The sequence below is a fragment of the Coregonus lavaretus genome (genome assembly GCF_964263955.1).
Source record: "Coregonus lavaretus genome assembly, chromosome: 12".
NCBI classification, from domain to species: domain Eukaryota; kingdom Metazoa; phylum Chordata; class Actinopteri; order Salmoniformes; family Salmonidae; genus Coregonus; species Coregonus lavaretus.
In genome coordinates this window covers 19,100,221-19,117,390 of record NC_139999.1, presented here as the reverse complement: position 1 = coordinate 19,117,390, position 17,170 = coordinate 19,100,221, and the positions used below count along the sequence as shown (strand labels likewise).

At 43.5% G+C, this 17,170-nt stretch overlaps 1 protein-coding gene across 2 annotated transcripts; it reads left to right on the top strand.

The window, feature by feature from the left end:
- The first annotated feature begins 417 nt into the window (after positions 1–417).
- LOC311139058 (short transient receptor potential channel 4-associated protein-like) lies at positions 418–14,828 on the top strand. 2 transcript variants are annotated; one of them, XM_084173912.1, is made up of 17 exons: positions 418–640; positions 6,399–6,527; positions 6,648–6,764; positions 7,242–7,299; positions 7,548–7,603; positions 7,714–7,842; positions 7,984–8,185; positions 8,411–8,599; positions 9,691–9,833; positions 9,941–10,072; positions 10,205–10,263; positions 10,351–10,452; positions 10,615–10,930; positions 11,292–11,403; positions 11,558–11,670; positions 12,167–12,373; positions 14,383–14,828. In XM_084173912.1, the coding sequence occupies exons 1-17, from the start codon at positions 518–520 to the stop codon at positions 14,518–14,520; spliced, it is 2,325 nt and encodes a 774-aa protein (XP_084030038.1). In that variant the 5' UTR covers positions 418–517; the 3' UTR covers positions 14,521–14,828. The 2 variants fall into 2 exon arrangements, with proteins under 2 accessions (XP_084030038.1, XP_084030037.1); XM_084173911.1 differs by having other exon boundaries at positions 10,615–10,936; positions 14,383–14,614.
- The last annotated feature ends 2,342 nt before the right edge of the window (positions 14,829–17,170 follow it).

Sequence of the window (17,170 nt, the reverse complement as noted above, 5' to 3'; positions counted from 1 at the left end):
TATAACCGATTGTTCGTTTCATATGCAATCTGTTAGTCCGCAATCCGTTTGTACATTAATGAAATACCATGTCTGAATTAACTTGAAACTAACTCCAACTTTTTACCAGCATGTGGCTGCATGGTGCTGCATGCTCTGGTTGTGAGTGAGAATGAGGAATAAATAAATGACCGTTTTGTTTCTTATCATGGCCAACCTTTTCATTCTAAAAACAAGAGCATCAAAACAAGACACCGGGTGCCACACGGAGAAAGCATCTTATGTCAAAACCATTTTCAAATCCTACCACTAGATGCCGCTACTTTTGAATATGTGTATCAAGACCTAGCGGTCGTCACTGGCTTCTATAGCCACAAAGTCATAAACACCGCCCATTTCTACAATTGATCTTCTTAAAACCTAACCAGACTGCCAACCTTAAATTAACACAAAAAAATCTAACTTTTGTAGCGAATCTGATTAGACCTAGCTAGCTAGTTAAAACGTCCTGCTTGGAACAGTTCAAGGAGAATAAATAATGGCGACGCTGGGTTCCGAGTCCCCTTGGACTGGAGGAAAACAAAGCAGTCGTAATGGAAATATAATTGCAAAGATCAGACAGAGTCCGATCGTAGGCCAGGGTTTCAGCCGAGGGACACAGGTAAGACAACTAGTGCGATGTATTGACAATGAAAGGATATGAAAAGGGGGAGCACGACTCAAGCTGGGACTTGCGTTTGCAACCCAGAGAGCTACACTATTACAGTAGCTAGCTCCACAGTAGCTGCAGGCATACATACACACACAGCATGCCGGGATGAAGTAGCTAGGTAGCTGTTTACCTGGCTTGTTGGTTAGGTGGCTAACATTGGCTGGCTGTGTTACAAAATAATGTGTTAATTTACATGACAAAGTTGGAATATACACCGTAAACTAGTTACAATAAAGTGCCAGCTGACATCCTCCATGTAGCCTGCACTAGCTAGCTAACGTTAACTCTTTCGTTGATCCAGGATGCCCGTTTTAGCTAACAATTAGCTCGTTTGTTAACGTCTTGTTTCTATTTGTACGCATTTATACATTCAATTGGCATCTCTAGCTAGCTATATTACTCATTGTTGTTATATTAGCTAGCTAACGTTAAAATGTTGAGTTTGCTCAATTGAAAGTGTGCACTGCTAGCTAACTCGCTAGCAGCTTAGTTTGGCTAATATTAACATAACAGTTAGCTAACTTGGCAAGCTTGGTTATGGCTTCATCAGCGGATTGGGATCAAATAAGCCATTACATTACATTGTATTTTGACAGGCTGTTTCTGCCATCTATCTAACTAGGGCTAATACTGGCTGAACAGCACGGGTGATTACGTAACGACACCGGGCGCCACTTTAGTTAACATAAATGGGTGCCGCCCATTTGTGGACTGTGACTGGGCACATATAACAGGTATTTTACCTAGTTAGCCTCCTTTGCTCAAAGGAAACTATCATTACTAGCCAGCTAAACCTTAAAGGCAAAAGTCTTTGTCGTTCCTGCAGTATTGAAAAAATCGATTGTACCTTTTTTTGCAATTAATATTGAGGAAATGATACTCATTCAAAATCAATTGTTTACAAATGGCTGCAGTAAACTAGTTTCAAGTTTTAATGTCAAGTGCACAAGTACAGTGAAACGCCAATGGTGGCGATCTTCAAGCCACTCCAGCGGACGCTTGGCATTGCGCATGGTGATCTTAGGCTTGTGTGCGGCTGCTAGGCCATGGAAACCCATTTTATGAAGCTCCCGACAAACAATTATTGTGCATTGCTTCCAGAGGCAGTTTAGAACTCTGTAGTGAGTGTTGCAACTGAAGACAGACGAGTTGTACATGCTATGCGCTTCAGCACTCGGCAGTTCCGTTCTGTGAGCTTGTGTGGCCTACCACTTCGTGGCTGAGACGTTGTTGCTCCTAGACGTTTCCACTTCACAGTAACAGCAATTACAGTTGCAGAGCAGAAATTTGACGAACTGACTTGTTGGAAAGGTGGCATCCTATGACGGTGCCACGTTGAAAGTCACTGAGCTCTTCAGTAAGGCCATTCTACTGCCAAAGTTTATGAAGATTGCATGGCTGTGTGCCCGATTTTATACACCTGTCGGTAACTGGTGTGGCTGAAATAGCCGAATCTACTAATTTGAAGGGGTGTCCACACACTTTTGTAAATATAGTGTAGGTAGTCCTCTTATCTAGGTGGGTGAGGGCAGTGTGGAGTGCAATAGAGATTGCGTCGTTTATGGATCTGTTGGGACGGTATGCAAATTGGAGTGGGTCTAGGGCAGGGGTGTCAAAGTCAAATGGACGGAGGGCCAAATAAAAAATTTAGCTACAAGCCGAGGGCCGGACTGTTCGAATGTTCATTGAAAATTTTTTAAATGACGCATATAGTCTAGTGAACCTAATTGAACCTACTGAAAACCTAACAAATATATTCCAATATGATCAGATAAATAAAGCAATATTTTCTTATGGCTCTGTCAGTAATCTTTAATTTTCAACAGACACAAAAGACAAATTTCCTTTATATAAAAATCCCCATAACATGAACATTAAATGAAAGAAACCGGTATTCAAGGCACCATCAGTAGCCTATATTTTCTATTTTAGCAAAAGTGGGCTAAATTTACTTCAAAGAAAAAAACAATAATAGCAATTTTCTATCATCCACTCAACTGAAATATTTTTAAAATATAATTGGATTGAAATACAATAAAATAAAGTGCAAAAATCTATTAATCAAAAACAACACTTTGTTTAAGGAGAAGTAACATGCAGTGAAAACAAATATTAAACTTTAACTTTTAAACTTGAACTGAGTAAAAACTCTAAATATGTGATTGCACAGTAATGTTCACTTGTTTGAGGTTGAGGGTGATACTTGGTGGTGTCCCATCTTTTCCACAAGTTCATCAATGTTCGGGGTAAGGCTCTGAGCTGAGGAAATCCTCAGAATTGAGTGGAGGTGTTCAGCAGTAAGTCGACTTCTGTGTGATGTTTTGTTCAGGTTCATCAAAGAAAACAGTTGTTCACACAGGTATGTGCTGCCAAACATAGACAACGTTTGAGCAGCCTGGATGCGCAGCTGGGGCATTGTGTCGGGGAGGAAACGGGCGAACTCCGCAGCACCCACTGCCGCATATTTTGCCCTCAGTGCATCATTGCATTGGAGGTCAATCAACTCCATTTGGAGGTTTGGTGGTGAGCTTTCCACGTCAACAGCAAATGGGTTACCGAGCAGTTCCAACCTGCTTTTTTGTGCTTCAAAGTCAGCAAATCGGCGTCGAAAGTCAGCGGCAAGCATACCTATTTTATCAGCCAACTGTGCGCTCGGGAACGCACTGGTAGAGAGCTTCTCTTTCATGGTCTGGCAGCTGGGAAAGTGGCTCAAATTTTCTTTCCACATCTGCGTCTCCCACAGAGTCAGTTTGGTTTTAAATGCCTTCACTGTACTGTACATATCAGAGATGACATGATCCCGACCCTGCAGCTGCAAGTTCATTGCATTCAGATGACTCGTAATGTCACACAGAAAAGCCATTTCACACAGAAACATTTCGTCTCGGAGTTGTGTTGTGTCTTTCCCTTTGCTGTCCAAGAACAGACAAATCTCCTCACGAAGCTCGAAACATCTTTGAAGCACCTTTCCCTGGCTTAGCCATCGCACCTCTGTGTGATAAGGCAAATCACCATGCTCCGTTTCTAACTCCGTCAGAAATGCCTTGAACTGGCGGTGATTCAAACCTTTGGCTCTGATAAAGTTAACTGTGCGCGTGATGATGCTCATTACATGCTCCATTTTCAAGGCTTTACCGCACAACGCTTCCTGGTGTATGATACAATGATAAGCTGTCAGCTCACCTGTCGCGTTTTCCTCTTGCATCTTTTCCCGTATCTTCGCCACCAGTCCGCTCCTGTGTCCACACATCGCAGGTGCTCCGTCGGTTGTCAAACCCACGAGTTTTTCCCAAGGCAGCTCCATCTCATTTACACATCTTGACACCTCTTCATACAAATCATGCCCCGTAGTTGTGCCATGCATAGGACGTAAAGCCAAAAACTCCTCTGTCACGCTTAGGCTGGAGTCCACTCCGCGGATGAAAATTGACAACTGGGCAATGTCAGAAATGTCGGTGCTCTCATCCACAGCCAAGGAATATGCAATGAAATCTTTTCCCTTTTTCACAAGCTGCTCTTTTAGATTGATGGACAACTGGTCTACTCTCTCGGCAATGGTGTTTCTGCTCAGACTCACATTTAAAAAGAGTTGCCTTTTTTCTGGGCAAACTTCGTCACAAACTTTAATCATGCAGTTTTTGATGAAATCCCCCTCCGTAAATGGCCGGGCTGATTTAGCGATCTCTTCTGCCAAAATAAAACTGGCCTTGACAGCAGCCTGGCCTTGTGATTTGGCTTTTTTGAACAGAGCCTGTCGAGATTTGAGGCCTCGTTTTAATTCCTCTGCCTTTTGTAGCCTTTGTTCCATGTCCATATTCTTGTTTTTGTCCGCGTGTTTCGTTTCATAATGTCGTCTCAGATTATACTCTTTCAGTACCGCCACACTTTCTACACACAGAAGACACACAGGTTTTCCAGCTACCTCCGTGAACATATACTCCGACTCCCACCTTGTTTGAAACCCCCGGTTCTCAGTGTCCACCTTCCGTTTTGCCATTTTTGATGGGTATCTGAAAGTTAATTTTACTGTGATGCTGACGACTGCTGTGCCAATAAATATTGAAATGAAGCAGCCTACTGCTCGGTGCGTCACCGTTGCATTGTGGGAAATGTAGTATTGGTGCGTGTAAAAGATCTGCGGGCTGCCGGCTTGCTGCGGTCTGCGGGCCGGTTCTAATAATAAATCAAGATCATCCCAGGGGCCGTAAAAAACCTTCTCGCGGGCCGGATGTGGCCCGCGGGCCTTGACTCTGACATATGTGGTCTAGGGTGTCTGGAATGATGGACTTGATATGTGCCATAACCAGCCTTTCAAAGCACTTCATGATTACAGATGTGAGTGCTACAGGGCGGTAGTCATTGTGCCATGAAGCCTTAGAGTTCTTGGGTCAGTTTAAGATTACAGACTGGACAAGGAGAGGTTGTAAATGCCTGCCAGCTGTTCTGCGCATGCTCTGAGAACACGCCCTGGAATACCGTCCGGCCCTGTTGCCTTGTGAGTGTTGACCTGATTAAAGACCTTACTCACGTCTGCCTCGGCGAGCGAGATCACCCAGTCCTCTGGGTCGGTGGGGGCACGCACGGCACGGGGTTGTTAATGTCGACGCATACATAAAATGCATTGACTTCATCTGGTAGAGGCATCTTTGGGCAGATCACGGCTGGGTCTTCATTTGTAATCTCTGCCACATGCTGCGGGCATCGGAGCCTGTGTGATATGATTCCACCTTATTCCTATATTGTCCTTTTGCTCGTTTGATGAATCTGCGGAGGTCGTAGCGGGACTTCTTGTACTTGTTCCTGTCCTCAGCCGTAGCCTCTGGGTTGTCTGTGATAGCCCTGTGTGCGGTAGCCCTGTCCTTTATTTTAGCGCCAACCTCAGTGTTAATCCAGGGTTTTTGATTGGGGAAGCAGTGAACCTTCACTGTGGGGATAATGTCGCCGATGCATTGCCTAATGAAGCCAGTGACGGAGGTGGTTAGCTTGTTGACTTTATCAGCGGAGTCTCTGCACATATTCCAATCAGCGCTGGCAAAGCAGTCCTGTAGCATAATCTCTGATTCTGATGACCATTTCTCAACAGAGCGAGTCACGGTTACTTCCTGTTTGAGCTTCAGCTTGTATACAGGAAGCAGGAGTACGGAGTCATGATCTGATTTGCCGAATTCTGTGGTGGTGGTTGGTGATTTTTAAATCCCCTTGAATTGTATATGTGACATGAAAAGCACTTAGCTCTAGAATGAACCTTTCAGACTCCCTGCACATCTAATTCCATTGTAGTGAAATGTGACCTATTCAACTCACTACCAACTTGCCCCAAAGGCCTGTGTTGCTCCACTGATTCCAATAAAAAGTCTCAAATGGCAGTTTGAGCCTCATTCATAATAATTGAGCTATGAGAACTGAAAGTTCTATATTGTGTTCCATTTGTGATGGATTTCAGTTGGGCGTGATTTGAAATAACTTCAGACTTAACTCGTGCCAAGAGATAGTATCTGCAACTGGAATTAGGAGAGGATGTGTTTATTTGGCACCAACATCGAAGACCTAGACTTTTATTTAATCTGATTTGAGGTTGTGTGGGTGTGCGGAGGGTAGAGTAAAGTTATCAACTGACTGTGTTATTTTGACAGGTAACATACTAGATACATTTTCTAAGCTGTCTATGTATATTTCCTGTATTGACCATTAACTAATTGTGTTCCAGCTCCCAGAGGCTCTTCTCCAGGAGAGGGATAAGCGGGCTAAATGGCACGGTATCCCCAAGCTGCTGCAGAAGCTCCATGAGAGCAGCCATCCCAACAGTGACCTCTCCCACACACATAGTGTACTAAAGGTACCCACACAATATACACACACACCTACATCAGCAAAGCTCCTAGGCTTTAACCTTGCTGAGTTTGGGCCATTTACTCTAAGATTAAGACTAGGCCTAATTATCGGTTCTTTGTTACAGGAACTATCCTCCCTACTTTCCATGGAGGCGATGTCTTTTGTCACAGAAGACAGGAAGAGTGCTCAGGAATCCATCTTTCCCATCACATACACATTTGACCTCTTTGGTGGAGTAGATGTAAGTTAACATACTGTTTATTATGCGCTTTTCACTCCTACAGTGGGAAAAACAAGTATTTAGTCAGCCACCAATTGTGCAAGTTCTCCCACTTAAAAAGATGAGGCCTGTAATTTTCATCGTAATACTTATTTTCCACCATAATTTGCAAATAAATTCATAAAAAATCCTACAATATGATTTTCTGGATTTTCTTTTCTCATTTTGTCTGTCATAGTTGACGTGTACCTATGATGAAAATTACAGGCCTCTCTCATCTTTTTAAGTGGGAGAACTTGCACAATTGGTGGCTGACTAAATACTTTTTTTCCCCACTGTATGTTCTGTGTTGTGGTGGAAACTTATCAATTACCAGTTTGAATGTCTTGAATCAGCCATGTTACCCCATACTGCAGTGTCTTGTGTATCAGTGCCTTCTGAGATATTATCAGGTGAGATATGTTTGTTCATTGCCGCTTCTTTTTCCTCCAATCAAAGCTGCTTGTAGAGATCTTGATGAGGCCTACACTCACTATGCAGAAGAAGAAACCTAAAAGTAAGCAGAAAAAGTCAGGTCTGATATAACCTCAAAGGCGGCACTTTTCACCTAGGGGAACATTGATATTCATGAGTGTGTAAAAAAGGTATACCCAAATGCGCTTCAGCCCAGCTTAAATTAAAAAAGGGGGATCAGGTGCTCAACTGAGGGACTTGAAAATCCAAAAAACATTCCTTACCCCAGGATACTTGAACTGGTGACTATCCGGGAGAATAAAGAACATTCATTGTGTTTTGTCCCTGCAGTGAATGATGACTTGGTCAATGACTGCCTTAGTGTTCTTTACAACTGCTGCATATGTGTAAGTACCCTTGCTGCAGAACATCACTTAAAATAAAAAATAAAGGAATCATGTCTGTCTTTTCATATGAACATTCATTAATCATCAAATCTCTCCCCTAATTTTCTCAGACGGAGGGGGTAACAAAGAGCCTTGCAGCCAGAGAATACTTTGTCCTGTTTCTCTTCACCTTGATGACGAACAAGAAGACTTTTCTACAGACTGCCACTTTAATCGAGGATATTCTCGGAGTCAAGAAGGTCAGAGGAACTTTACAACAAAATCTTGTACGATATTGCTCACCTCAAGAGAGTTTGTGGGTTTGCGCTGGGTAGAGATTTTGTATCCATGATCATGTTATGCCAATGGTGACCAATATGTTGGTCCTCTTTCTGCCACAGGCGATGATCCAGTTGGAGGGGATTGCTAACCTGTCTGGTCTGGTCCAGAGTTTTGACCAGCAGCAGCTGGCTAACTTCTGCCGTATCCTCTCCATCACAGTCTCAGAACCCGACATGGGGAATGACGAGAAACACACCCTGCTGGCCAAGAACGCCCAGCAGAAACAAAACGCTAGCCTCTCACATGCAGAGGTCAACCAAAGTAGGACAGAGACACAGAAACACAGTGGAGAAATTACGTTTTTCTTTAGCTCAATTACCCTTTCTTATGGTCTTGTTAAAGGATTGGTTTGATTCATCTGTTGATTTGTAGTACTTATTTTATTTGATACCCTTATTCTGTCAAAAAGTTTTCTCAGCGCTTAACCTAAAACTGTTGTAGAGTACATGATCAATGAATGAGCCCACTCTGCCTCCCTGTCCCCAGTGACCCTCCTAAACATCCCTGGCTTCATCGAGCGCCTGTGTAAGCTGGCCACCAGGAAGGTGTCTGAGGCCACAGGGACGTCTAACTTCCTGCAGGAGCTGGAGGACTGGTACACGTGGCTGGACAACGCCTTGGTGCTGGACGCCCTCATGCAGATGGCCACGGAGGAGGCTGAGCACACCAGCACAGGTCAGCAGCCTCTTTCCTGCTCTGTACCACTGCCTTAAACATCAGTTATCTCTGAAAATGCTTATTTATAGTACTATACAGAAAAAATCCTGGACATCTCTGTTGTCATCTCGCCTCTGTTGTCACCTTAGAGGTCTTCACGGATCCACCTGTAACCGAATACCCGATACCCGATCCGGGACCCAGAATTCAAAATAATGTCACGGGTCTGGGTCAGATCTGATATGAATGTCACGGGTCTCGGGTATGTGTAATTTTAACTGACTTGTCTGGAAGGGCCCGCACAGATTTGAATGTGACTGCTGCACTAGAGAGAGAGTGAGAAATTGTATAATTTTATGCTGCTGCTCTTGCTTTTCATGAGAGTGGAACGTGGCGCGTGTAGCTTGTTGTTGGCCAATCATAAGTAATCAAAGCGGCAATAGGCTACAGTCATAGAGCCTCTGTGTGGTAAAAGTTAGGAGATATCTAGTCAGGATAAGCTACAACGACCAAGAGCCAACAGGCAGGCTGCTACTTAATATTCTGAATGGAGTTGTTGTTATTTGTAACTGCCGGATGAGAAAGTGCATGCACTGCAGCCTCAATTAGCCTAGCTAGCTAACGTTAGCTAGCTTAACTAGCTTCTCCCAGTTTGATGCAGTCAAGACAGGTACTACGTAATCATATTAGATGACAAATAACCTAGCTATGGCAGCTATTAGTCTACTATAGCGCGAGTCAGCTTGGTTGCTGTCTCTCCCGCCCTGCTCCCCGTGTCACTCGCTCATGGTACGGCCCCTCCCCTGCCTGGTAGAGCAGCACCTCGCTCTCCCTCCTCATGCTTTATCATCTCCGGGTAATAAAGTAGGTTAAAAAATGATTTTTCTGCTGGTTACCACACTGATCGGACCGGGTCTGTATCCGACCAGGTCTATACGGAATGGGTCTCTATATTTAAAAAATATATTTATGCATATCAGGTCCGGGTGGGAAAGCCCCTGGTCCATTTCATGAAGACCTGAAGACCTCTCCGTCACCTACCCTTGTACCTCTGTCGATCTATGAACTTCTCATTTAATTTTTTTCATCCTATTGTGCCTCCTCCACAGAGTTGTCAGATGAGAGTTCGTTGGCCACCAGTCCTCTCAGGCACCGTTTGCCCCAGTCCATGAAGATCGTCCATGAGATCATGTACAAGGTGGAGGTGCTGTATGTGCTCTGTGTGCTGCTTATGGGTAGTCATAGGAACCAGGTGAGGAGCTGGGGGCCAAAACAGACAACTCACCCAATGCAGGGCTCTCTCAGGAGTAGCCACTCCTGTCTTTTTGCATGTATTTGACCACTGTGTCTCTTCCTCAGGTACACAAGATGCTAGCAGAGTTCCGTCTGATCCCAGGTCTCAACAACTTGTTTGATAAGCTAATCTGGAGGAAGTACACCTTGTCCAATCACGTGGCGCATGGCCAGAATGAGAACTGTGACTGCAGTCCGGTAAGCAGTGCACACATCTCTCAATGAGCTGTCACTGGATGTTTTTTTTAAATTCTTGCTCTGGGTTCATATTACCATTGCAGTGTTATAAATTTTTTTATATCAATCACTCTGATTCTGTCCTTCCCTTAGGAAATATCCTTCAAGATCCAGTTTCTGAGGCTTCTCCAGAGCTTTAGCGACCACCATGAGTGAGTAACCTTCAAACAGTCTCTCTGACTAAAAGTTCCCTGCTAGCTTCACTTGAATTTAACACACAACTTTTTAATTTATTTCAGGAACAAGTACCTGCTTCTAAACAGTCAGGAGCTTAACGAGCTGAGTGCCATCTCTCTGAAGGCCAACATACCGGAGGTGGAAGCCTTCGTCAACACAGACAGGTATGCATAATCTGGTCCTATCATCTGTTCCCATCATTGACTCCACCCTCAATACGTCACACTACAGTGCAAAAGAGGCATTATGTTCTTTGAAAACTCAAATGAAATACCATATTGTGTGTCACACTATTGCCCTCTCCCTGTCTCCTTGTGCTCCTGCAGGAGTCTAGTGTGTGATGGGAAGAAAGGTCTCCTCACGCGTCTCCTCACTGTCATGAAGAAGGAACCTCAAGACTCCTCCTTCAGGTTCTGGCAGGCCAGGGCAGTGGAGAGTTTCCTCCGTGGAGCCACCTCCTATGCGGACCAGATGTTTCTGCTGAAGAGGGGGCTGCTAGAACACATCCTGTTCTGCATCATAGACAGTGGCTGTAAGTCCAAAGACGTCCTGCAGAGCTACTTTGACCTGCTGGGGGAACTCATGAAGTTCAACATCGACACCTTCAAGAGGTTCAACAAATATGTCAGCACAGACGACAAGGTGAAGGTGAAACCCTTTAGTAAATAGCAACCCCCTCAATGTGAGAGGACCCTGTCAGTCCTCTCATTGTCCCAGAAAATGCATGAAATAATGCAATATATATTATTATAGTCAACCTTTTAAAAGTCTTTACATTTTAGTCATTTAGCAGACGCTCTTATCCAGAGCGACTTACAGTTAGTGAGTGCATACATTTTCATACTGGCCCCCCGTGGGAAACAAACCCACAACCCTGGCGTTGCAAGCGCCATGCTCTACCAACTGAGCTACAGGGGACTGGGGAAAGTCATCTCATTGTACCCAGAGTTGTGTGTGTTCTATAATGCTGTGTGTCTCATCCCTCTGTTCGGCTCGGCTGCAGTTCCAGACCTTCATGACCCAGATCAACAGTTCCCTGGTGGACTCCAACATGCTGGTGCGCTGCATCATCCTGTCCCTGGACCGCTTTGAGAGTCAGACAGAGGACGTAAAAGGTAGCACCCACTGATTTCCATAGCAAGTGAATGGACCAATGAGAGAGGGTCAGATGTATGATCTCATACTGCCAATGTTGGAATGAAGTCAAACCTTGAGTGCATTATAATGGTGTTGTTCCTGATGTAATTGTTGCCGACTGTGGTCCTGCAGTGGTGGAAGTGCTGTCCGAATGCTGTCTGCTGTCCTTCTTGGCCCGGGTAGAGAACAGACTTTCTTTCCTCTTCAGGCTGGTCAACATCATCAACGTGCAGACTCTCACACAGGTCTTGCCTCACACTTTCTCACAAACACCAAAACCAACACACACACACACAAATCAGCCCACGAGAAAGAAGAAAAATGGACAACCTTTAGCCCTTGATCATGACTCTGTTCCATTACATTACACACAAGTCATTGGACAAAGACGTCTTCTGTACGGGGGAGTTTTGTTAAGACCCCCGACGCCCAATCTGAACATTAACACGCGGTACGGTTTTGGATTTATAAGGACCTTATCTTTCATATCAGTGATTATTGACGTTTCTAAAAGTTGAAACAGTGTCAGGATTGTAGTTCACATGAGGTGGTCGTGGGCAAAGCTAATGGCAGAAAACTGTAGGGAGAAGGCAGACTGCCACCTAGAGTTTTCGAGAGCAAGACAACCTTGTACCTCTCTTTTAAGATTAATGTAGCCTCAGTTCTGAGGGTTAGAGGCTGTTGTTCTCCCACATGTGCTGCTGACCTGTCCCCCTCTGCCCTGCCCACCCCCTGGCCCAGGAGAATGTGAGCTGTCTGAACACCAGCCTAGTGGTCCTGATGCTGGCAAGGAGGAGGGGCAAGCTGCCCTTCTATCTCAAGGCCCTGAGAGAGAAGGAGCATGCAGAGAAGTACCCCGGCTGCCTGCTCAACAACTTCCACAACCTGTTGTGCTTCTGGCAGTGTCACTACCTCAACAAGGACAAGGACAGCACCTGTCTGGAGAACGTGAGTGTCCTCTTCTTGGCCTGCTCTGTCCCAAACAGGGAAACACCGTCAAACTCACCAATAGTTTATTGTACGTTCAAAATATTTTTCCTACAAATGTTATGTGCCCACCCGATCAAGCCTGCTTTCTCCACTACACTATCTTGTTGCAGCCTGTAGACTGGCTGGCCTGTCATTAACTAGCTCCATAAATTATAATATGTTTTCATTAGGCAGTCCACCACCTTTTGTTCAATAAAAACAAATACGTTTTCTAATGAGAAACTTTTCTGTAGAAACCATTTCTGATGTTGTGCAAACAATGTTCAACTTGACATCTTTTAATGCTCCGAAGTAGCCCTTTCCAGTCACACACCGTCATCCCGTATACAGGTTGAAAATGGCAGATGTCATTGATACTTGCCTAAATTGGAATGCAGTAGCTGGTACAGTAACATACTATACATGACGTCAGGGCTCAGGCTCTTCGCTTCACATCACTGTATGGGTTTTGACTGACAGCCGTAATAAACTTGAGCACCGTGCACGACAAGAAGATGCCCCCATTCCTTCCGCTAATTAGGCTACTTTTGCACACACATTTGTTGTTGCCTGAGTGAGGGAACTGCTGTAAATCAAGAGGAGTCAATGTGTTCTGAAAGTTGAGACGTTGAGGATTATAAGAAACACTGCTTTGATGTCAATGTCATACAAGCAAACCACACCCATGAGTCCAAATGTGCACTTCACATTTCCATATTTTAAAATATGTACAGTATTAATGTTTATGATCGCTATGCTTGATCCACAGTTATAAGCATGACATGGCGTCATGCCCTGGGTTGTCCTGAAGAGAATGAGCATATGTTTGTCGTATTGTGAAGAAAATCAGCCACGGAACACGCACTTGAATGCACTCATGACTCCATTCTATGTGCACCAAAATTACATTATGTTTGTCTGAAGTGCCTTTTGAAAGCCTAATACTGTAAGATCGTATTTTATAACTTAGCTAGCCATGTTGGCAATAGAATAAGCTTTCAAATGATGACCAACTGACCCAGATCGCAATTTATAATGGAATGTTTTTGGATTGCGCAAACAACAGTAATTGTGTGATGGTTGGGACGCAGGAGCTGTGTTCCAAACAAAAAGCTAAAAGAGTGCTTGCTTCAGTTCCTCAATGGCAAAGCTAGGAGAGCTCAAAAAAGCACCTTAAAGTTGAAGGCTCTTTCCTTGAGTCATAAAAGTGCATTGAAATGACTTAGGAACTGTGCACAGTTTGGAGAGGTGTGTGGCCACTTGGAGACACCAGTTGGACCTCTCACTCAAACCCTTGTCATTGTTTTGTCTTATCTTGCACCTACTCCAAAATGTCAATTAATTTACTTATGTTACTGAATGCATCTATGGTATTTTCAGATTTCGTTATTGACAAATGCTGTGAAAAGTACAGTAAATGTAAAATGCACATAAAATCAACAATGTGATGTTTGGATTCAGTCTTGTCAGGTGAACTGTTGTCCTCACCTTTTGGTCTGATAATTTCCCCATAATATCCAAAGTGTTCTCTTTCAATTGCTACCATAGTCATGCATATGCTTTTTATAGTTCCTCTGTTATAAAAATTTAAATTTAGCCCTATCCATATAGGACCATTTCCACGAGTGTAGGGGGTTAATGGAGCATGTAGCTAGCTAGCTAGCTACAATTCCCACGTGGGGCCAGTATAAAAAAAAAAAAAAGAGAACTAACTCACTAACTGTAAGTCGCTCTGGATAAGAGCGTCTGCTAAATGACTAAAATGTACCGTAAATGTAATTCAAAAGGTGAAAAATGTGGGGAAGTGAGTTAATCTGATCTGTCTTTGCCCAGAGACTGGGGGTCTTCTTAGTAGGCGTTCTAGATGTTTGCGGGCAGAGGAAAGTTTAACATCAGGATTTTTTAAAACCATGAACGCACATCCCCTTCTCCTCTTTGGGGAAATTGTCTTTCACCAGTCTAACGCTCTGTTTTGTTCTCTCCCTCAGAGCTCCTGCATCCCCTTCAGCTACTGGAAGGAGACAGTATCAGTGCTGCTGGGGTCAGACAGGACTTCTCTGTGTGCCATAGCCAGCTACATAGATGAGCCCTTCATGGACCTGGACAGGGACCTGCTGGAGTATTAACCCTAGGAGAGTTTGGGCTGGGCTTTTGGGGGGTTGCTGGGGTATGGACACCTATCATGGGTGATGCACCCGCCAGAGAGCATAGCCAGATCAGGGGTCACCCAGCGACCTGGAAGTGCTATGTGACTGCGGCTGGACACCGACTCGCCGCTATGCTGTCTATAACTTGGCCAGGAGGCCGTTACTGAAGATGAGAGTGGTGATTCTACGATCCTGGGCATCTTCACTCCTTTTCTCTTTGGAGGAGAAGAAGAGAGACTGCACCTGTCTGTCTGTCTCATACCCCACATTAAATAAATATACATTTATTGGACCTTGAAATACTCCTTTGTTGGTGGTTTGCTTTAGGTGAAATCAAATGGAACCTTTTATATATTACATAAATATATGGAAATATATATATATATATATACGATGCAACAAATGAGATAGAGAGAGAGATATATACTGAACAAAAATATAAACGCAACATGTAAAGTGTTGGTCCCATGTTTCATGAGCTTAAATAAAAGATCCCAGAAATGTTCCATACACACAAAAAGCTTATTTCTCTCCAATTTTGTGCACAAATTTGTTTACAGCCCTGTTAGTGAGCATTTCTCCTTTGCTAAGGTAATCCATCAGGTGTGGCATATCAAGAAGCTGATTAAACAGCATGATCATTAGAGAGTTGCACCTTGTGCTGGGGACAATAAAAGGCCACTCTAAAATGTGCAGTTTTGTCAACACAATGCCACAGATGGCTGCTCATCATGACTGAATGCAGAGGTGGCATCAGTCTTGTCCAGTGTTCTTTTGAATGAACAGCATCTTCACTGATCTGTATGGATGTTAGTCTGTCTCTTTTAGGATGAATCTAGTTGACAAGTGCTTGTGGCTTTACTCAGCCTGTCCAGGTAGCTTGTGGATGTGTTGATGGTTCACGTTATATTGGGCCATGTGGTGGGTGAGATGGGGCTTTGGATGGGAGTACCACTCACCAGATGCCGCCAACCCATCCATGACTTCACCCAGTGACAAGGAACATTTTTCCTTTCTGTTTTTCAGACATTTTTGTTTGCGTCTTGTTAAGATAATTTATTTAAGTTCTAAATAAACTGTAGAGAAAAAATTGCACAGTTGTAATTGTGTTAATTGTTTATTGTATTTTAACACTTGTTTTGTTTATTGTGATGAAAAATACATTGTTTTCATTTTGTATCAGACTTTGTATCCATCAAATTAAAGGTGGTTTGATAGAATAATAAACTATGCAGGTTCTCGTGTTTAAACCCACTCTCTCTGTCCCAGACACTTCTGACAACGGTTCCATTTTACATTTGAGTCATTTATCAGACACTCTTATCTAGAGCGACTTACAGGAACAATTAGGGTTAAGTGCCTTGCTCAAGGACACATCGACAGATGTTACTGGCCCAACGCTATTAACCGCTATGCAACCTGCCGCCCTAAGGTTCCTTAAAACCTCTAAGCATGAATGGCCTTCAACCAAACAGCCACGCTGTGCTGCATCACTTGATTGTTCCTCCCCCAGTTGACCACTAAACTCGTGACTTCTCTTCTCTCACCACAAGCCTAGACTTTGACAATCTTCATCCGTCTTTGTGTGATGATTCTGTGCTTGGTGTCACCTCTAATGTGATTGGCTATAGGGGGAATGGGTGTGGTCATGTTGCTATGGCTAGACTGTGCTGACGTTGCCGTGGAAATGGATGCTGAGCTGTGTAAGCATTTTGCATCTCTCCAACAAAAGAACGAGAATCCAAGAAAATGACTAATGATTGAGCTACCTCATTCTTCAACCCAGCACCATATGGATTGAACCACTTGTCACTCACAGTGTGTCGAAATGGAACTAATCATGTAAAAAATATATATATTCAACCTCTTTGATTGTTCACTTGAATGAATGTATAAAAGCAATCTGTTCATAATCTGGTTTGCCCTAATGGAAAAAGTTGGTAGTGCTACATGACCACATGCTTTACTATGATGTGTGTTTTCACAGCGTTTGGCTTCTTTACCTTCCTACACTTCACCACTACTTCATGTGGATGACTTGTGTTGATGTAAATCATGGATGGAGCCTGCAATGTTCATAAAAGTTATACTGGTTCAGCACCATTTACGTCCTGTGTGTCCAGTTTTCTCTGCTTTTAGTGTTTGGAACAGAACTTACCGTGAGAACTGCATGCATGTTCCACGCTCTACCAAGAGACATGATTGCCTGTGGAAGCCCATATTGTCCGTTTTCTTATTTGGCATCTGGTGCAGAGTGGATGACCTACTTAAAAAATATGGTCTTAATGAATTGTGAGATCTAACTTTAAAAATCTAATGCACAGTACTGTTTCTAATACTAGCCCTCCTTAACAGCCATAAATATGTATTGTTGAAACATTGTACATATAGTTGGTTTTGTGCAGATTTGCTTCACACTAAGAAATGAAGGACACTTCAGAAGCAGGCTTCATACTCTACATCCAATACATGTTTAGAAACAGTTAAAGGTCTGACTTGATATTTTGATTACATTTCTAATTGGTGCTTCATTATTTGAATTTGAATGTACTACCCTTATTAGTTTCCTTTGTTTGACTCTGTGTGTGGTCTAACTGAGTGACTGGGTTAAAAAGCATGATGGTGTGTG

What these genes read in the sequence shown, in the direction of transcription:
- LOC311139058 (XM_084173911.1), top strand. Translation starts at nt 518, where the DNA reads ATGGCGACGCTGGGTTCCGAGTCCCCTTGGACTGGAGGAAAACAAAGC. An exon ending in GTTTCAGCCGAGGGACACAG is followed by an intron (nt 641 to 6,398) that starts GTAAGACAACTA and finishes ATTGTGTTCCAG; the next exon opens with CTCCCAGAGGCTCTTCTCCA. An exon ending in ACAGCACCTGTCTGGAGAAC is followed by an intron (nt 12,374 to 14,382) that starts GTGAGTGTCCTC and finishes TCTCTCCCTCAG; the next exon opens with AGCTCCTGCATCCCCTTCAG.